The 21,749-nt window shown below is 37.9% G+C and overlaps 1 protein-coding gene across 2 annotated transcripts in view; it reads left to right on the top strand.

The window, feature by feature from the left end:
• NOLC1 (nucleolar and coiled-body phosphoprotein 1) overlaps nucleotides 1–20,543 on the top strand; it is a 60,464-nt gene extending 39,921 nt beyond the window's left edge. For both annotated transcript variants that reach the window (XM_087933869.1, XM_026711032.2), the window contains exons 7-14: nucleotides 1,926–2,067; nucleotides 4,350–4,484; nucleotides 6,187–6,276; nucleotides 6,431–6,550; nucleotides 16,762–17,265; nucleotides 17,931–18,037; nucleotides 19,099–19,179; nucleotides 20,146–20,543. In XM_087933869.1, the coding sequence (XP_087789995.1) occupies nucleotides 1,926–2,067; nucleotides 4,350–4,484; nucleotides 6,187–6,276; nucleotides 6,431–6,550; nucleotides 16,762–17,265; nucleotides 17,931–18,037; nucleotides 19,099–19,179; nucleotides 20,146–20,304 (1,338 nt within the window). In that variant the 3' untranslated portion in view covers nucleotides 20,305–20,543. The remainder of the gene's footprint in view (nucleotides 1–1,925; nucleotides 2,068–4,349; nucleotides 4,485–6,186; nucleotides 6,277–6,430; nucleotides 6,551–16,761; nucleotides 17,266–17,930; nucleotides 18,038–19,098; nucleotides 19,180–20,145) is intronic.
• The last annotated feature ends 1,206 nt before the right edge of the window (nucleotides 20,544–21,749 follow it).

Genomic DNA, 21,749 nt, shown 5'->3' on the forward strand with positions numbered 1-21,749 from the left:
AAAAAAAAAGAAAGGTACCAGCTGTAATTTATAAATCCATGTCACTAAGTAAAGCAAAATCTCAATGTAACATTCAGTCAGTCCAGAAAGCCAGAGTCAAAGGCATATATCTTGTTCAAGGTCACAGTGTTATTTCTTTCTCTTAATCTTATTCAACTTTCCATTTGTATGCCAGCTATTTAGAGACAACACCTGTTTTCAGTGCTGACTTATTATTTTTCTCCACTTCTCTGTTGTCAAAATGAACTTTACAGTCTGTTGTTTTTAAGAAAAAGATTTTCCCTGTGACCTCCAGATGGCAGTATTGCTTAGCTTTCCTTATAGTTGTTCCTTAGTTACACTGTATCTCTGTGCTCTAAGCAGTGAAAGTTAAAAAAAAGAATCAAGAGAAAAAGAAAAAGTACTTCAAATATTTAAACTAAAAAGAGCAGAAAAGGTTTAATTTCTTCTTATTTTTTTATTCAATCCAGTCTAGTTATTTAAACAAAGAAGCAAGACAAAGTAATCCTTTTTCCCCCCAAAGAATAAAAATCCAAATAAATTTGACAGTTCCTTGCCGTTCGCTACTATCTTTAACTTTTCTGTCTTCTATCTTTCTTTAATAATTCTTTTATTTGGCGTACTCCTTTGTTCATTTATTTTTTAAAATAAAAATTTCTCACCCAAACCGACACTCCATCTTCTTTCTTTCTTTTCATCTTCTGTTCCGAGGCTGGAATAGCTTCTTAGCGGCTTGTGAAAAATGGCCACTTCCCACCATTGCCAGACTGTAGAGCTTCCTGAATCTACCAGGGACTTTGCGATGTCCCTGGGATTGACATGATGCACTCCTTCCGCTTACTGTCTCACCAGGATGGTTCGGGTCCACTGGGACCATCTAGCTGCAGGGGTATCAGCGGCTTTCTCAGAGCCCCAAGACAACCATCTTTTTACTGCCGCTCAAGCCCTGCCCTCCCTAAATCTAATGTCTTTTCAAAGGCTCCGAGTTTGGTTTGATGTTGACTATTTCTTTATTTCACAAATTATCTTGTGGTATCCTTGTGAAGTGCAACTGTTGAAGCATTTGTGGATGATCTCAAGTCCTCATTTGTCTGGACAAGTTTCGGAGAGCCAGTCTACTTGCTGGCTCTACTCCACTATGGTCATTGGCTCCATTTTTTATGGAAACATCTTCAATTCACCATTTTTTTCCTCCAGAAATCTCAAATGTGGTCAGTAACTAACCTGACAAATGTGAATGTGATTGTTGTGTGTGTGACTTCAACGTGTATAATTCTTTTTCAATATTATTAGCTCTCCCTCAATTTTCGAGAGTCATTTTCAGATGAAGGTGGAAAAAATGGTAGATTTAGAAAACCAATAAAGAATATTTGTAGCTCACGGTTGAAATGAGTGGTCTTTGGTGCTCTCTGAGCTTGGTTGTTTTCTTCTAGACATTTCATTACCCAAGCTAGGTAACATTAGTGTCAGTGCTGATGAAGATGAAAACTATTATCCTAGTCAAACATTTCTCAAAGATACTACTAACAATATTGATTCTAAATATCTTAGGCAGTACTTTGAGTTTCCATCAGCAATTAATTGTGATCTGTGAACACAATTAATAATAGAGAATACTGTCCAAGAAAGTGAAGTATCTACTTAATGGATTCTAAAATAAGGCAGGCAGGGAGAGGAAATGGTTAGGATTAACCAAAGGTTAATTTCAGCAGCAAGTGAGGAACAACTCTGAAAATACTCTTAGGCAATGGGGAATTGCTGAGCCCTAATGTTATCCTGTGCTATGATATCTTCACAGCTTTCCACATCTCTGGCTTGGCATTTGTATATAAGCAATGTCTTGCTGAATGATGATCATCTTGAAAATGGTGCTTGTTAGATTGATGTTCGGACATTTTCAGTTTTCATTTTGTTTTGTTTATAAGGGTAAACTGAAGAAACTTCCACACTGTAAAAACAACACTGCTCAGCCACTTCCGGTTAAAACCAAGCATGTAAAGAAGAGCAACAGTGAGACTTCTTGTGACAGTTCAGAACATGAAAAACTAGCCTCAAAGCCCAAGCGTGGTGAGTTATTAAAAGAAGCTGACTTCTTACTTTAGATGAAGATCTAGATCAGTACTGAGAGAAACTGCGGTTTGGACAAAAGGTAAGGTATTTTGTGATCTTGGGATGGCTTGCAAAAGTAAGTTACATGAGTATATGTTAATTGTCTTTCTGGCAACGCATATTCCCCTTTAAATACATAAACCAGATTTTATGAAAACGTGGATAAAAAGAATGAAAAGCTAAGGGCCTTTATCTGTTGCTGTACTTAGCTTGTTGTTTTTCCTTAATATTCACTTCTGCTTACTCAGAGGAAGGACCAAAGAATAGCATAACAGTCTAACAATACTTAAAAATCAAGTTTATGTTCTACATTTTTTTCATTTTCTGAAATAATATATTTATAAATATTTGATAAATGTGATCAATTTCATCAGTAGATATAATTTTTCTATTTTCTATTGCTACATTCTATATGTGTGTGTGCATGTGGGTATAATATAGGAATGTACAGAGGTCATTCATCAAATGAATAAAGCATTTATTTATTTAATTTAAATTGCTCTCTATTCACCCATGGAGACTCGAGGTGGTTTACACAATGTAAAACCACATTTAAAATAAAAAATCAAAACAATAAAAACAATAAAAACGAACAAAAAGAATCAAATAAAATTACAATAGAACAAAATTTGGGAAAACAAAAAACAAAACAAAAAATAAAAAGCCAACTCCCACCCCCCTCCCCCATGACAGCAGATCACTCTAGCCATCTGATGGGCTCCATTCCTCTCTGGGTTCCCCAGGCCCGCTGGCAAAACCAGGTCTTCAGTGCCTTTCAGAAGAGTATTAGCGAGGGGGCCATTCTAATCTCTGGAGGAATGATGTTCTAGAGAGATGGAGCCACCATGGAGAAGACCCTTGTTCTGCCTCCTTGCTCTAATGGGTTGGGTGGATGTGACTGGCAAGAGATATTTCCTTAGATAACCCGGACCCAAGCCATGAAGGGCTTTAAAGGTGATAACCAGCAAGTCAGCAGCCAATGCAGCTTCTGCAGGAGAGGTGACACGTGCACACAGGGATCTGCACAAAACCATGTGGGCCACTGCATTTTGCATCAACTGGAGCTTCCGGATGTTCTTCAAAGGCAACCCCATGTAGAGTGTGTTGCAATAATCAAGACAGGAAGTGACTAGGGCATGAGTGACTGTGAGTAGGGACCACTGATCCAGGAAAGGGCATAACTGGTGCACAACCCGCAGTTGCGCAAAGGCCCTCCTGGCCACGACCGCCACCTGCTCTTCAATCAGGAGTTGTGAGTCCAGGAAAAGCCGTAGGTTACACACAAGGTCTGTTTGGGGTAATGCCACCCCATCCAAGACTAAAGGTGGTAATTCTCCCTGAACCAACGAACCCCAAACCCAAACCCATTCGGTCTTGCAAGGGTTTAGTTTTAACACATTGCTCCCCATCCAGCCCCTAACAGCCTCCAGACATTGCGAGAGGGAGGAGACAGCATCACTTAACTCACCATGGGCTGAGACACAGCTGAGTATCATCAGCATATTGGTGATATCTCAGTCCATGGTGATGGATGGTCTCACCCAGTGACTTCATATAAATGTTGAACAGGAGCGGAGAGAGTACTGAGCCCTGCAGAACCCCGTAAAGCAGTGGGCGAGGGTTGGATCTCTCCCCTCCTATCAACACTGACTGAGAGCGGCCACAGGGGAAGGAAGTGAACCAAGACAGCACAAGGCCTCCCACTCCCATCCTCTGAAGCCGTCCCATGGTCAATGGTATCAAAAGCCACGAGAGGTCAAGTAGAGCAACGATGGATGCACTACCACCGTCCCGCTCCCGCCAGAGATCATCCAAAAGTGCGACCAATGCTGTTTCTGTCCCAAATCGAAGCCTGGATCCTGACTGGTAGGGGTCGAGATAATCCGTTTCATCCAGAAACCTCTGGAGCTGCTGCACGACCACCTTCTCAACAACCTTCCCCCAAAAGGGAAGATAGGAGACAGGTCAGAAATTATCCAACCGGGTGGAGTTCCAGTGATGGCTTCTTAAGAAGAGGGCGGACCACAGCCTCCTTAAAGTGCTGGGACACTCTCCCTTCCTGTACAGAAGCTTTAATCAGTTTAGAAGAAAATGGCAAATGATTTGAACATTTAATGCAATTAATGTAGTTAAATCATGTACATATAATGTCTGCAAGACCTAAATTTTGGTTTATCCTATATATGTTTTTGTGTGTGGCTGTTCCTCTCTTCCTTCCTCCCTGCTGTCTGTCACTGCAGGAGAGTACTCTGCTGTGCCACCCCCTTTAGCCACAGAATCAAGGAAAGGCAAAGCACACCTCATTAAAAAGATCTTGAAGAAGAAGGAAAAGAATAATGAGAAAAAAAAGCAAGTGTTCACAAAGAGACCATCAAGTATGTTTCATAAATAACTATATTTATATAAGAAATATAGTCCTCTGGTAGATACATTCTTTTTAATGAAGACATTTTTTTCTTGATTTATAGAAGGAATTTCAAATATAGGAAAGGATGCACTATTCTCCATTAGAGAGAGGGCGACATCTGATCCCTACGATATATGTAAAGAAGAAGAAGAAAGGCTTTTTAGCCTTAGCAGGGTTTTAGGCTCAGGGAAACATTTTCAGACAATACTTGAGCAATCCAATTTGGAATGAGAGAGATCTGATCCAAGAGAGAGAGAGAGATCTGATCCAACCTCAAAGATAACTCTACCAGGGCTGGCAGTGATGTGTGCTCTCTCTCTTACACAGGCACACACACACAGTGGTTAGATCAGATTGCTCTTTCTTCCTTCCACTGCGCAGCGATCGCCGGTCCCCACTTTCTCACTGGCCTGCATCATCCCACATCTCCGTTCTAGAAATGGCAATCCCCTTTTCTGCTGTTTCTCCAAGCGGCATTGTGTTCCTCATTTATTTATTTATTTACAAAAATCATACTGATCAGGAGGAAAACATGTGCTCTGGATTTTGAGACTGAAAAGCAGGGGGGTGGGGGGCCACAATTTTAAAAGCCCTGAAAAAATAGAGCAAGGTTCCTCTGTTTGCCACCTGAGGCGGGTGCTGAGGCCAACCCTCCAGGAAGCGAGCTGCTCCTCCACACAAAGCCTCAAGGGCTTTGCAGAACCATTGCGGAAGGGGAGGCTGGCATTCATCACCCAGCTCCAGGTGGCCTAGTTTTTCCGGAGCTTAATGTACTTCCATATAAAGGAGGAATACAAGGTTGAAGAAGCAGGCCGGCTAGAGCGATGCAGGCTGGTTAGAAAACGGGGACCAACTATTGCTGCGTGGTGGGAGGGAGGAAGGAAAAGAGACAGTGATCCAATCCAATGTGTGTGTGTGTGTGTGTGAGAGAGAGAGAGAGAGGGAGGGAGGGAGTGAAGGAAGGAGAGGGATCCAATACAAACTGTCTGTGTGTGCTTCCTACTCGGTTGTGCCTGAGCAAGCAGAAGTGGGCTGGTGGCCTCGTGGGCTTCTGCTGGACAGGACTGCTAGTGCTGCCATTGGGACATGGATGGGCTGGCTGCAGGGGTCCTGAGGTGCACGGGGTGGGTCATGTGGGGCAGTTCCAACCCCCCTCACGTTGCTTCATGGCTGTGTGCCACTTGGCCTCCTGCTTGGTTAAAATGTTGGGATGTGGGTGGCCTGGCTATATGGGGGTCCTGAGGTGTACGGGTACAGGGCATGTGAGGCAGCTCCACCCACTTTGCCACCTCACTTACCTGACCTCGCGGCAGTGGTGTGGAGTCGGCAGGTCTTAACTAGGACTTATATTAGGTATGGGCAGGGAATCAGGCTAGGTCTTATTTTGGGGGTAAGTCAGTAAAACACTGCATATTATTAGGTTCATAAAAAGGTACTTTGCATTAACAACACATAGTCCCTAAATGTTATAATGAACTTAGCATAAACAGAACAGATAGTTCTTATTCAATCTATAAAAAGTATTTGCAATTATCTCTGCTGAAGACAACTAGGATGCCGTAGTACCTGTAGATGTTGCTGCATGATCCCAGCTTGAAAGAATATCTATGAACTCTTATCTTGGAATTGTCACAGGGAATATAATGAAACCTTTATATTTTTGTCTCTAGCTCAAGGGTCTGTGATTAAAAAAGCATTTGCCCTCAAATCTCTTCCTGTTTCTATCCAAAAAGGAAATACTTCTTTAGGGAGTGATTCAGGTAAATACCCTGTCATATGATCTCTCTATTAGGCAGTTGTATAGCGTTAATAGTTACAAGCAGCCAAATATAAAATGCTGTCAATACCTTGCAACATTTTTGAGGTAAAATTAAATGTGCCAGTATAAATAAAAGCTATGTGTGTTTTATTTAGAGTCTAGCTCTGAAGAAGAAAAGAAAGTTTTGGTCAAATGCTCTGCTAAAGCTTTTTCAGCAAATTGTGCTGCTAAATCAGTTCCATCCAAGAAAGTGAGCAGTTCCTCTGATACCTCAGGTACTGTGGATAACAGGGTAAATCAATTGTTTTCCATTTTAATATCTTGTATTCTTTCATTGTAGAGCAGAAATTTTGTTCAGTCTTCAGTTACTTATAGAAAAAAATCAAACATAAAAAATCTATCATGAATATTTTTCTTACATTGCATGCTTACATTACCAAAATTTAAATTTGAAATATAAGTAAGTAAAAAATGATTATGAATTGTTAAAACAAGTTACAGGCAGAGGTTTGTCCTCCAAGCTTGCTGCTTGACTGTCAGATATTTCATTACCAAACTAGGTAATATCTTCAGTGGGGTTTGGGGTGAAGTTTGTTTACATAGGTCCTGGGTGGTCAGTTTGTCTTGTGACTGGTTGAATCACAAAACTGACTGGGTCACAAGACTGATTCTGGTGACTTCTGACTAGTTGCTGTGAGGCATGGAATTTAACTGGTGAGGAGGTGGTTGATGCTGTTGCCAGTTGGTGGTAGGGATGGTCCATTTCCTTATTGTTTCTTATGCTGGTTCTAAGTCAGTGTGTTTGTTGATGGACCCATTGGTAGAATGCCAGGCTTTGAAAAACTCATGTGCCTGATGGGTTTTGGTGTGGCCGATGACTTTGGCTTTATCCCAATCAAACAGGTATTGTTTGTTTTTGGTGTGACTGGTGACCAGGGACTTTGCATCATGCCATTTGACAGCCTACTAGGGTGTTCATGGGTTCTGTTTTTTAACTGTGATCCTGTCTACCCCATGTAGAACTGGTTACAATTGTTGCAACTGATTCTGTATAATGTTGGTGCTGTCTTCCTTCCATGTTCTCTCTTTGACCTTTGTAAGTTTCTGTCTGAATGTAAAACTGGATTTGTGAGCTGTTGTTATTCCTAGGGGTTGCAGTAGCCTGACAGCCATTTCTGATGTGCCTTTGCGCTTTTCTGTGTGGCTTTTTGAGGCTGGTGTTATACATCGCAGTATAAAATTCCTGAGGTAGCCATTGTAGAGAAAAATATTGAAGTATTTGTCCTCTGCTTTTCTTAGGGATTTGGTGCTGCAGTGTGTTCTGGCTCTCTTGAAGAGGTCTGGACACTGCTTCTTTTATGTTCTGTGGGGTGGTTGCTGGAAAAGTTGAGGATTTTATTTTATGTGCATGGATTTCAGGTATACACAAGTTTCACCATTCTTATGATTTCTGAGATCATACATATGCCCATGTCAAGGAAGTTGAGTTTAAGAGTTGTTCATCCTTACCTTCCTTGCTGATGTCAGTAAACATGTTGTTGAGAAGACGATATGTCTTTTCTAGTTTGGATCATTTGAGGGTGATGAATGTAGCAGTTGTAGTCCATGTAGACCCAAAGTTTAGGTTGGATGGTTGGCAGGACAGTGTGTTTGAGTTTTTGCATGACTGCCTCAGCTATGAGGCTGGATATGTATGATTCCAGGGATCTGCCTTGTATCTGCTTGTAGATCTTGCTGTTAAACTTGAAATGTATTGTCAGGCACATCTGTGGATATAGACAGTGTTTTCTGGGTGTGTTTTTGTCTTCTGTGAGCAGGTTGTGGGTGTTTGTTTGGCTAGGTTAATATTAATGGAAGTGAATAATGCAGTAGTATTGAAGGAGATCATTGCTTTGGTGTTTATTTGGATGTTTTTGATTAGTTGAAGGAATTGTTCAGTGTTCATTGGAAAGTGTCGAACCATCAACGAAGTGACAAAGTCTTTTTTGTAGTGCTTTCACTAGTTTGTAGGTTGGTGCTCCAGGGAGTGCTACAATGGGGTGTAGGGGGTTCCTCGGGGAATCCCTGGAACTTTATTTATTTTTTATACTTTGTAAAGTTATTTGCTTTGCTTTTTCCATTGTCATCAGAGTGTTTTACCGTATTTTTCAAAGTATAAGACGTACTTTTTCCACCCCCAAAAGTGGGTAGAAATGTCTGCATCTTATACAGCAAATGTTGCCGAAGCCCCACCCACTCGCTGTTGCCCACCCTTTGGCTCTGCCTCCCAGCAGTTTGCCTCCTTGCAGCAAATAGCCCTGAATGGGCAGAACATGGGGCATGCGGAGGCTGAAAACGGGATGCGGAGACTGAAAATGGGGCGCGCGGAGGCAGTATTAGGCTATGGCAATCCCTGAAGCCTGAAACAGCTGATTGTTGGGAGGCCTATCCAACCAACAATCAGCTGCTGGTGCTCATCAGGATGTGGCTTTTTACTGTTTTCAAGGAGGCAAATTGTTGGGAGACAGAAGCAGATTTTTTTTTCTTGTTTTCCTCCCCAAAAGCTAGGTGCATCTTACACTTCAGAGTTTCTTATACTCCAAAAAATATGTTATATTTTGTTTTGCTATTGTTTTTTATGCTGGTGTCATGCAGTAGGTCTTTGGTTTTGTTGATGTAGCAGTTTTGTCCATTATGATGGTGAGTCTACCTTTGTCTGTTGGCAGGATGGCATCCTTTTTCAATTTTTTAGTGCGTGCCATTCCTCTTCGTTGAGACCTGTTCTGTCTGTTCCTCTGGATTTTGGGGATGATCCTCTGTTTGATGTCTTCCTGCATTTCATGATCGAGGTTGTTGGTTTTTAGTATGGATTCTAGATTAGTAAGAAGTTGACCAGGTGCACATTTTTCTGGTTGAAATTGAGGCCATTTGTGAGTACGGCTTTTTCCTCTTTTGATAATGTTCTGTTGGATAGGTTTTTCATCCATGTGTCAAAGTTGTCATCTTGTGCTGTGGGGTAATCTTGGCAAGTTTCTTTTGCAGAGTGTCATGGTTTGGAGTTTGTTGGATATTTTATTGATGCCATGTTCTAACTTGTTTGTGAGATCTTGTCCGATTGTGGTGAGGCATTTGGTTTTTTGTTTTTTTTTTGGTAATTTTTTTTAACTTTTACTATATAAAGAAAGAGCAACAATTTCAATGTCTGTATAAACAGTTTGTTGTCTGGTTACTTAGTTTGAGCGATAGTCTTCATTATCATAATAATGTTCATTACTAGTGATCAATCATATAACAGTTTTTTCTCAACATAATATTAAGACTTAATTATCCAGAACGTTTTTCAAATGGCAAAAGAGTTAAACATTCAGGACATATGGAGAGAGAGGAACTGGGAGAGGAAACAATATACATACTATTCGAACAGACATGAATCCTGGTCCAGAATAGATATGGTTTGGACATCGATGGAGCTAATCTCAGAAATAAAGGAAGTGGAAATAGACACAAACTCTGGGCAGAACATAATCCTATGAGAATCACCTGGAGAGGGCAAAGAAAAAGCTCAAGATGAACACTTAACCAAACAATTTTATTTACAAATTTAAAAATGTACAATTTCAGAAATACAGAAACAGTAATAACACATAGTTTTTTACTTTTTGTTGTCGAATTTGGTGAATCCTAAAAATCATTATTGGCTAGTACTAGTCACATATTCATACCTTATCACATCCTAAGTACTAAATAATTCACAATATACTCCATTTATTTTCACATTGGATTATAACCACTCTTCTATTACTAATACATTCATGTTTTTTAACAAATAAACACAAAAATATTATAAATAGCTAATACTAATAATAGTAGTAACAAAGAAAAGAAATTTAAAACCTTTAATTGTACTTAATATATTATGAATCGTTGGATATAATTTGTATCTTAGGTTCATTTATATGTTTCCCCTTTTATTGTCTACCCACTTATGCCATTTATTCCATATATGGTAATAATTTGTATCCTCCTTCCCGTTAATCTTAAGTGTAAGTTTCTCCAGTTGGGCACATTCATATCTTTTCTGAATAACAACCTGTATTGGTGGTGCATTTGGGTTTTTCCAATATTGTGCTAGTGAGATAGGTGCTGCAGTTAATAAATGGATGGTCAGATATTTTACTTTAGAGGGGTATTCCCCTTTAATCATTCCCAACAAAATTAGTCCCGGTTTCCACTCCAGCCTACTCTCTATAATTTCTTCTATCCACGTTTTTATTTTTAGCCATTTCTTTATCTCAGGACAAGTCCACCATGAATAAAAGTATGTACCAAATTTCCCTTTACATTTCCAACAGCAAGGATTGGCTGTCAGAAATATTTTTGCCAATCTGGAGGGCACCAGATTCCATCTGTACATCATTTTGTATAAATTCTCCTTGTGCGCTACTGATTTGGTTAGAGTCAAATTTTTCTGCCCGATTTCTTCCAATCCAGATCAATGCTATAACCAAAGTTTTTTCCCAAGCCAACACGGCACCTTTCACAATTTTCTCAGCCATTTCATATTCTAACAAATAATTATATAATTTGAAAATTGAACTTTTCTCAGGATTTAGAAGTATTTTATCCAAATATGTATCTTTTACCTCAATTCCATATTCTTTTACATCTTTATTGTATCTCGATTTTATTTGAAAATATGACCAATTATCAATAGCTATCTTTTGTAATTCTAATTTCTGTTTTGTTTTAATTCTTCCCTCGCTATCTAATATTTGGTAGTATTTAAATGGAACATTGCCTCCATCATTGAAAACCACCTCGGGATTTTAGTGTAATGATTCGTTCTTAGTTCAGTCCAAACTTTGATTAAAGACTTTCGGAATACATATCTTTAACCAAACAATTTTAAAAGATGAAGATTTTATCCAGAAGATCAACAAAGAGTTGGGATTTTTCTTCAAAGAAAATAAAAGAAAGAAGACACATCCATACAAAATATATGGGATACGGCAAAAGCATTTATGAGGGGTATCGCTATATCATTTATGGCTAGGAAAAACAAAAGCAAGAAGCAAAAACTAAAAGATCAGGAAGACGAATATAGGACTTTAGAGGCAGAACTACAAAAGAAGCCACAAAAAAGAAGTCTAAAAGGGCAAATGGACTTAATGAAACCTAAGCTGAACATCCTCGAAGAAGAATTGGCACAGTATATAAAGAAAGCAAATTTTAAAAAATGAGAATGGGAACAAACCAGAGAGGTGGCTAGCATATAAATTGAAGAAACGGGAAGAAAAGAAATGGATTAATAAATTGCAAGACGGGAAATATTTGCTACCAAAATGAAGACAAAAAGAATATAATCCAGGTCTTCTATGAGAAACTAAACAAAGAAAATGAAGGTTACACAGAAGAAAAAACCAAACAGTGTTTAGAAAAGGCTGAACTGCCAACAGTACCAGAAGAAATAAAAGATATGCTCAATGAAGAAATAAGAATGCCAGAATTAATAGAGGCTTTCAAAAAACAAAAGAACAACAAAGTACCGGGTCCGATGGACTGCCAACAGAACTATATAAAGAACTTCAGGATGGTCTAGGCCAAACACTACTGGAGGTTTATAATGCTGTTCTCACAGAAGCAGAGATATCTCCATCAAGGGTGGAGGCCAACCTAGTGTTGATTCCGAAGGAGGATGCAGACTCAATGCTAATTCAAAATTATAGGCCTATTTTACTATTGAACACAGACTACAAAATATTTGCATCTATAATAGCCAAACGTTTGAAAAGATTCCTTAACACATTCAAGACCAAAATTGCTTCCTACCTGAAAGGCAGATAAAGAATAATATGAGAACAGACATATTAGAATACTAGACATATTAGAATACTATGAAACATAACGAGAACAAGTGGCACTGCTTTTCTTAGATGCCTAAAAAGCATTCAATAATGTAAATTAGAAATTTATGTTACAATAATTGAGGTATATGGACTTCAGTGACAAATTTATAAATATGTTCAAGGCAATATATTCAAAACAAGAGGCCAAAGTAATGATGAATGGGGAGGCAACACAAAGTTTTGCAATACAGAAAGGTACAAGACAAGGTTGCCCACTATCTCCACTGCTGTTCATCCTTACGCTGGAAGTATTGACAAGGAACATTTGGAAAGATGAACAAATTAGATTGGAAATCAGAAGAGAAAAGTACAAATTACAAGCCTTTGTGGACGATTTAGTTTTTATTCTAGAGGAGCCCTTACAGTCTGGCATGAAGCTTATAGAGGAACTGGTAGAATACAGATAAGTAGAGGGATTAAAAATAAACAAGGAGAAAACTAGAATTAAGAGGGTTATTTTTATTTCAAAACATCCCTATAAAATTAGAGAAAAGCTTCTTTAAAAATTTGAAACAAACAATATCGAAATTCATATGGCAAGGAAAGAGACTAAGAATCAAATTGAAATTAATGCAAGATGCCAAAGAAAAAAGAAGGTTTGGCCTGCCTGACTGGGAGTTATACTATCAAACTGCAGCACTCACTTGGATAAAAGAATGGATTACATTAAGGAATAAGAGATTACTAATACTGAAAGACCATGATATCCAAGCAGGATGGCACAGTTTCTTTGGTATGAAAAAGGCAAAGTACATAAATACTTCGAGAGACACTACATAAGACAGACACTCTTGGCGGCGTGGAATAAAATTAAACATCATAACTACATTCCAGTCTGGCTTTCTACAATAGAAGCACTAATACACCCAAATCTGATAAACATGTGGAAAATTGTTGTATATAAGAATATATTAAATGAGAAAGGAGAAACCAGATCAAAATTAATAGCACAAGGGGTAAAACTAGAGTGGGGGTCATATTTACAAATACAGTAGAGATACGTACAGGATATGAAAACATGGGGCATTAATTATCAAAATGTTCGTAGGGATTGATGACAAATTGATCAAGTGATATATAAATACCTATTAAACTATAACATGGAGGAAGATATAATATTGAATTGGCTAGATGGCAGAATCTCTGGGAAAAGAATAGAAAATTAACATTGGCCACATCATATAAGGAAAATTTATACAAAATGTTTTATAGGTGGCATCTTCCTCCGGCAAGACTGGCCAAAATGTTCAGAAATCTATCACCGAAATGTTGGAAATGCAAGGATGGACTGGGTACATACTATCATATGTGGTAGGTATGTAACCACGCAAGGAAATATTGGTGACAGATTCAGAAATGGTTAGAGCAAATGGAGAGAGAAATATTTGTGGTTTTAAATCTACATGTTCCTTTATCATTTTTTTCTGTCCAAGTATGTATTTTTGTCCAATATGTTTTTGCTTTTGGGCACATCCACCACATGAGCCCAGAATCTGATTACACTTCCAACATTTAGCTGACATATCTTTGGCTAATCTTGCTGGCGCAAAGTGCCATCTGTAAAATATTTTATATAAATTTTCTTTGTACACAGTAGACATTGTTAATTTATAATTTCAATCACACAACTTTTGCCATTTATCCAATTCTATATAGAATAACCAAAGTTTTTAGCCCACATTATCATAGTTTCTTTTTTACTTGCTCTTCTTCCATTCAAGTGTAAAATTTTTAAATTAATTTCCCATCAGTTCCTGTTAAAATCTGGTCCAATTCTGTTGGTTCTTTATAAAAACCATATAATTTATCATCTTTTTCATATCTTGATTGTATTTTTACCTGTAGCTATCATGCTAAGTTTATCCCTTGACTATTCAGTTCCTGTTTACTTTTCAATTCCCCTTTCTCATTCAAAATATTTTTATATCTTATGATTTTTTCTGTATCAATCACATTTGGATGTATCAATGCTTCCATCGGAGAGAGCCAGACTGGTATTTTCAAATCGTGTTTCTCCTTATTTTTTTCCCATACTGAAAATAGAGCATTTCTAATGTAATGTCGTTGGAATAACTGTGTATGTTATTTTTCCCGTATCATAGAAAGCCGTGCTACCCCAAATCTTGACCCTCCAAAGTTAATAATCGTCTATGCCTCAAGGTTATCTATTCTTTTAGCCACATAATTGCAGATGCCTGGCAATAAAACTCACGATGTGGCAGCCCAAAGCCTTATTTATTCTTAGAGTCTTATAACAATTTCAGACTTTTCTTGCTTTTTTACCTTGCTAAATAAATTTTGTTACTAATCTATTTAATTCCTCAAAATATTACTTTTCCAGCTTTATTGGAATTGTTTGGAACAGGTATAATAATCTCAGCAGAGTATTCATTTTAATGATAGCTATTCTTCCTAGTAGTAATAGTAGCAAGTTTTTCTACTTTTCCAAGTCAAATTTAACTTGCTGTATCAATTTAATGTAATTATCTCCTTTTATAGTTACATATCTTACTGATAGATGATATTTTACTATCTTCTTTCTCTGATATTTTACTTTCTTCACTATCTGAATGTCTTATCTTCTCCATTAACTCTCTTTTCTGTTTATTTGTAAAGTTTTTGACTAAAATTTTAGTTTTCTCTTTGTTTACTTTCAACCCTGCAACTTCTCCAGAGTCATCTATTTTCTTCATTAATTTGGTCCGGTTGTTTGCAGTTCCTCTGTGATAAATACCAGGTCATCTGCAAATGCCTGTAGTTTTTGTATTTTTCTTTTTTTATCTCCATCCCTTTTATTTCTGTATCCTGCCGAATGTCTCTATTTAATACTTCCAATGTCAAAATGAATAGTAAGGGGACCAGTGGACACCCCTGTCTTATGCCTTTTTTAATATTAACATTCTCTGTTATGTCCCCATTTACACTTTTGCAGTCTGGTATATATTGTCTTGATCACAATTAGTAAATTTTTCACCAAATTCCATATATTTTAATTGCTATATCATAAATTGCCAATTTACTTTATCAAATGCTTTCTGTGCAACCATAAAAATCAGAGCCATTTGTTTTTCAGGATGTGCTTCATAATATTCCATTGTATTCAAAATTATTCTCATGTAGTTTTTAATTTGTCTCAGGCAAAAATCTGTTTTGATCTGAGTGTATAAATTCATTCAAGAATCTTTATAATCTTTCAGCTATTATTGACACATAAATTTTATAGTCCACATTTAGAAGTGAGATTAATCTAAAAATTTTAATTTGCAATAAATCTGCATCTTCCTTTGGTATAAGTACTAAATGCTTCCATTCAGGATTTTGGTATCTTAGTTTCTAACAAGACTTCATTATATATATGATGGTCCTAGAGTATCTTGTAATTGTTTGTAAACTTCTGTCGGTCGGCCATCTGGCATTCTATTGTTCTTCTGTCTCTTAATCGCCTCAGTTAATTCAAACATTATCTTTTCATTTAATATAGTTTTTTCTGCTTCAGGTTTTTTGTTCATTGATGGTGTGTTGGTATTTTATTAGGCAGTTGTGTTTGCCAATGCTCATGAATTTAAGCATTTTGCATCCATTTTGGAAGGCCAGGTTCCATGCTTGTGGGTGGTTAATGGGTGCCTACTTTTTGGCACCATTTTCTTGCAGAGGCATTCATGGACAAAGTGTAGTTGTTTGCGGATTGACAATTGTTTATGGCAAAGATCTCCCAGCAGTAAGCAAGTTTAAGTGACTTTTGCCTATGCAGTTTAGAAATTGTAGAGAATATTTGTAGCTCAGGTTGCAGAATTAGGGAGAGGGTTGTCTTCCAAGCTTGCTACCAGTGGGTCCATCAACAAACACATTGACTTAGAACTAGTGCACAAACCAATAAGGAAGCAGACCATCTGAACCAACAACAGAGCCAACTCCCCAGTTGAATTCCACGCCTCACAGCAACCAGTCAAAAGTCACAAGACCAGAACTAGTCTTGTGATTCAATCAGTCTTGTGACTCAGTCTTGTGATTCAATCAGTCATAAGACCAACCAACCACTCAGGACCTGTGTAAGAACAAGTCACTTCACCCCAAACCCTGCTATCTAGTTTGGTAACAAAACTTCCAGGAGCCAAGCAGCAAGCTCAGAAGACACACCTCTGCCTAAACCTACAACCTGACCTACAAATGTTCTCTGCAATTTCTAACAAGCTACTGAATTGCTCTGAAAAAAAATTTACTGTCCTGAAGCCAAAAAAATCAAACACCTGCTTTCCTTCTGAAAGGTAGAATGGGAGGAATTGGCTTTTTAGGTCAGAACATCTATGGTATTTGGGGTGGGGGGGGGGGTTTCATACCCCAATTTTTTAGGAATTAGCCAAAGATGCTTACATTCTTTTAACCACCCTCTTTTCTAGACTCCTTCACTTAAAAAAAAGTATCAAGCACTATGTTTAATTTTCTCTTTGTTCAGAATATTGAGATTGTACTTTTCAAAATATCAGTTTATTGTTCTGAATCTGCACTTTCCTTCATATAAAAAAAACCTTAAATTTAAAAATAGTGAAGATAAGATGCAGTGCAATCAAATTGGTTTTTCTCTTCCTGTTTTTTCTTCCTAGATTTTGATAGTTCTGACAGCATTCCTGAGAAATTTGCAGTTAGGACAGGCATAAATAAAATTAAGAAACCTCTTGGAGTGCTGGCAAAGAAAGTAGAAAGTAGTGTTGAAGATAAGAAAGTTCATAAAATAAAAGACACAAAGGCTGTCAAAACAACACCGAAATCCAGCACCCCTGTCTCTAAACCGAAGACTTCTGAGTCAAGCAGTGAAGAACAGACTCAGCCATCCCAGAAAGCAGCTAACAAACTCTCAGTGGGTAGCAGTTCGATCATTAGCAAGCAAGCCCCAGCTGAGATCAGGACCTCTTCTGAGAGTTCCACCAATGAACAATTTAAAATATCTGATAAAAGAGAAAAAAAGAGAGGACAAAATAACTGCAAAATAGCAAAAAAAGTGTTAAAAACCTCAGCCAACTTTGTGGGCAAAACATCAAAGACTCCAACATCTGAAGTACTGAGCTCAGCAAACAGTAGTAATTCTGATGAAGAGGCTACAAAGGAAGGTTAGTAATTTTTCATGAGGGAAGCATTAAATAGAATGGAGCTAGTTTGGTAATAACACCAAACCAAATATAATAAGGTAAAGAAAAAATGTGATGGAATGTGCACCTGAAGAATCGATGGATAAAAGTTTTATGAATATAGAACTTTCCCTGAGAGAGACATGAAAATCCCAATCTGGATGAAAGGGAAGAGGTTCAGGGTAGCTATACCTACAACCTCTCAAAATAGATATAGTAGGTTACAAGGTTTAGTCTGGCAAGATTCTGCTTGTTAGGAGTAAGTAATTGAAGGATTGCAGTCATTTGGATCTTTGGGCTTGGTTCTGATACCATAATTTAATATGATAGGTGAACATCATTCCTATCTGTCAAGGAAGACTTTTTAGCCACAGCATCATTTTAACCATAGCTTAATCATGCTTTGGCTTAAACAGCATCATGTTATAAACCACACTGGATTATTTTGCTTAGCATGTTGTATGTATCCAGACATTGGGTGAATCAGTTCCTGACAATTACAGATATTTTAAATAACTATTTCATACCTGAATTTATAGCACAAATGAAACACTTTCCTGCCCCATTAGCTGCATATTGAGTAAACTGATACATACTTAGAATGAGATAGTTTTGTGGAAGCTTACTATTCCTGTAAAATGTAACAGGCTTATCAAAAAAAAAGCGGAAAAGGAAAGGTGAACAAGAATTGGAGACACCAGACATCAAGAAGATGAAAGTCAGAAGTCCTCATACATTTCCAAAATCAAAGCAGGTAAGAATTGAGAAAAAGGATTTTATAATTTTATTTATTTTACTTTATTTACTAAACATATTAGTTGTCCACCTTATCACAGGGTAACTCTAAAAAAGCCAAATTTGAATTGTGTTTTACAAGGTTTTTTGAAAGAAGGTAAGATATTATGAAATGGTCATGGGTGGCCTTATATCTCTGGTTCTAATGTTGGAGATTCTAAAAACAATTTCTCAACTAGAAAAGCTCCTAAATTGCCAGTTTGAAGGATTGGTTGGAAATCAGATATATCATAGGTGAGTAATCCTCAAGTTACAATTGCAATTGAATGGGATTGCTGTTGCTAAGCAATGAGGCTGTGAAGCATGACATCATGTGACATCATTTAATGATGCCTTGCAATCTCAGTTGTCACAATCCAGGATGCATCAGTGAAGAGAATCAGGTAATAAATAACAGGGTACTGGGGGAAGGAGGCTCAACACAGGATACATGTAAGTTTGGGGGAGAAGGTGCTTGGATGAACATAGAGTGCATGTGATCACAAGCAGGCCAAGAAAAGAAAGCACTGGGTTGCGTGCATTCTTATATCCAAACACAGAGAAGCTCAGGAAAGAAGGTGTGGAATGAGTGCAATGGCAGGGAGACCCTGGAAAGAGGATAACAGGGTACATGTGTGTAGTAAAGCAGGTACATGAGATGTGTGCATCATGGAAATAGGGTTTGGGGTGCGTGTGTCCATGTATGCAATTGCAAGTTGGTCAGGAAAAGTCTGCTTTGTGTACAAGTGAAGTGGTGAAGGAGAGCACAGTGCATGTGTATAAAGAAAACCACTCAGGCACTTGAACTTTCCTTCCTAGCTTCCCATTAACTTTGCCTTTGCTTGGAGGAAGCTGGCAGGGAAGGGCACATATTGTGGTCATGTGACTATGTGATGCCACAATTGATCATGTGCTAGATTGTTTTGTTCATGTGACCATAGGGATATTGAAGTGACAAGAACTTGGAGGACATGTCCCTTTTGTTTAGCACTTGGAATGATTATATCATAAGGATTATTTGTATTTTTTTCCCTTCTACAGCAATCCAGTCCTTTTCGCAGAATAAGAACAGAAGAAATAGAAATAGATGTGCGAGTAGCTAACAATTCCTTTGATGCCAAGGTAGGGATAGGCATTCTTCATTCAGTAATATTTACAAAATAGAGTCTACCTGGATAACCTATAACTAAATTGCAATATTTGTTATTTATGTATGTACTGTTTCCCCCAAAATAAGACCTATCCCAAAAATAATCTAGTTTGATTTTTACATGAGTGTCCAATATAAGCCCTACCCCCAAATTAAGCCCTAGTTAAGATCCCGCCCACTCCGGGCTGCACAGGGTGGGGTGAGATGCACGGGTAAAAATCAAGCTAGGGTGGGGAATGGGGGGTGGGGGGTGGAGCTGCCCTACTTACCTTTGGATAGTTGCAACCAGTCCTCGCACACCACGACACCTGCCTTGCCTTGCCGCCCCACTTCTTCTGTGGCCACTTTCCGCTGCTTGCATGCTTCGCCCCTGGACTCCATTTCGCTGTCAGAGGCCTTTAGGAAAGGCCTCCACAGCTGATAAAAGAGCTCCAGATTGATGCATTCCTGTTTGATGCAATCCAGCGTTCTTTAATCAGCTGTAGAGGCCTTTCCTGAAGACCTTTGATGATGAAACAAGGTGGGGGGGATGTGCGTCAATCCATGTGCAAGCAGTGGCAAGTGGTCACAGAAGAAGTGGGCTGGCAAGGCAAGGCAAGTGTCATGGTGTGCAAGACCTGGTGATGCGCGTAAGCAGTGGCAAGCGACTGCAGAAGAACTGGGCTAGGAGTGGGCTCCTGCTGGGCGGGGCTGTCAGTGCCACCATCGTGAGGTGAGTCAGTGGAAAACATCCCCTGGTGCCTTTTTTGGTGACAAAAAATATAAGACTGGGTCTTATTTTGGGGGAAACACGGTATGTGTTTATGTGTTTGGTCATTTATGTATTTATTGTGACCTATACTCATACACTCTGGACAGTTTACAAATGCAAAGTGATAAAAACCATTTATGCTTAATGTTTTGTGGCTAATGATCATCAATTGTCTCATCTTTTCCAGAAAGGAGCTATAGATGACTGGGGTAAAAAAGCAAACGATGTTCTGAAGTTTACAAAAGGTAAATCCTTCCGACATGAGAAGACAAAGAAGAAAAGGGGAAGTTATTGTGGTGGCACTATCTCTACACAGATAAACTCCATCAAATTTGAAAGTGACTAACTTTCCGCCACATTGGGAAGAGGATCCCAATTAAATGATGAAATGTCATGGATGACTCTTCTACAACCTGTTGTCTTCATTTCTGATGGGAGATGGTTGCCAGTTTTCTATGTGCTAATGTGACTTTTAATGGAGGTGTGGGATTGAGTCCTTTGGATTTCTCAGAAGTTTCTAATTTTGCATCGTTTTATGTTACAGCACACTTGATAACATGATAAATAAACATACCTTACTTCTAATTCTTACTCTTCCTCTGATGCTCATATATATGGCAGGGATCAAATACATCTTCAATTATGCATATTGTGATCTTAAATTTTAAATTCCTCCTAGAAATAAAACCAACTGTTCTTCATTAATAACAGTTTCTAAACCCAAGTATGTGTCATTAAGCATGGCTCTTGTTTCTGAGAATCACTGCTTTCCGAAACTCATTGTGGTTATAGAGTTCAATAGAGAAAAATCTAAAAGAACTATCAAGTTTTGATTTTTACATTATGTTTGGTGGGCAGAAATTTTATTTAAATATAGACTTATAATATATTTTCATGAGATTTATAAATGATTGTGGTCAACTCAGAATAACATATCTAACACCTATTGTCGGGCCCAAGCAATCAAATCCATTTGTGAAAGGTTCAAGTCAGCTTCTTTATTGCATTCTACCTATATTACAAGAATCTCCCCACTCTGCTTGGGAATGAACAGATAAGGTCCCATGAACTTGGGATACAGTTAGGCTAATGGCTTTTCTGGCTGTATAAGGACTCATGGCTAGCTTCCCACTTGACCCCCTCTTCACCTGGCTGAGAGTTTCCCAATATTTTATGTTTACAAAGGCACATGGATAATGTGACTATACAATGTGATATTAGGCCCTCACGACATGTAAAATACCATGATCATAAAGTTAGTACTATTCATTTACATATGTATGCCTAATTATGCATATATGCGTAATTATGCATAGATGCACAAGCATACATAGATGCATAATACATGCTCTCTTTTTATTCTATTTTCATTTCAAAGAAAGTTAAAATACAAAATTTCAAATGTTTTTTCCTTCAAAAAGCCAAGCAAAGAAGAAAAAAACACAAAACAAGACATTAAAGTGCATTTTAAAAAACTAAAACATACACAAATATTATCCCCCTAGTTGAATGCTGATTAATATATTACAACAATATTAGTTTTTCACCCCTAGCAAAACAGGCCCCAAACTTTTTTAAAACTACTAAATCTATTTGCAAGTTATTAGTCTGTCATCTTTGTACTATGTTAATGACCAAATAGTTAACAAGAAAAACAATAACAAAGCAAACTTATTGTAATCAACTCATAGAAAATTTATTACGACATCTTATCTATCCCCAATGTCCCAAAATATAACAGTGATTTGTCCTGGATTTATTTCTTAATACCATCTCGTATCAGTTGCTGTC

Source organism: Pseudonaja textilis, chromosome 4 (assembly GCF_049901715.1).
Source record: "Pseudonaja textilis isolate UNSWEBS1 chromosome 4, rPseTex1.2, whole genome shotgun sequence".
In the NCBI taxonomy this organism is placed as follows: Eukaryota; Metazoa; Chordata; class Lepidosauria; order Squamata; family Elapidae; genus Pseudonaja; species Pseudonaja textilis.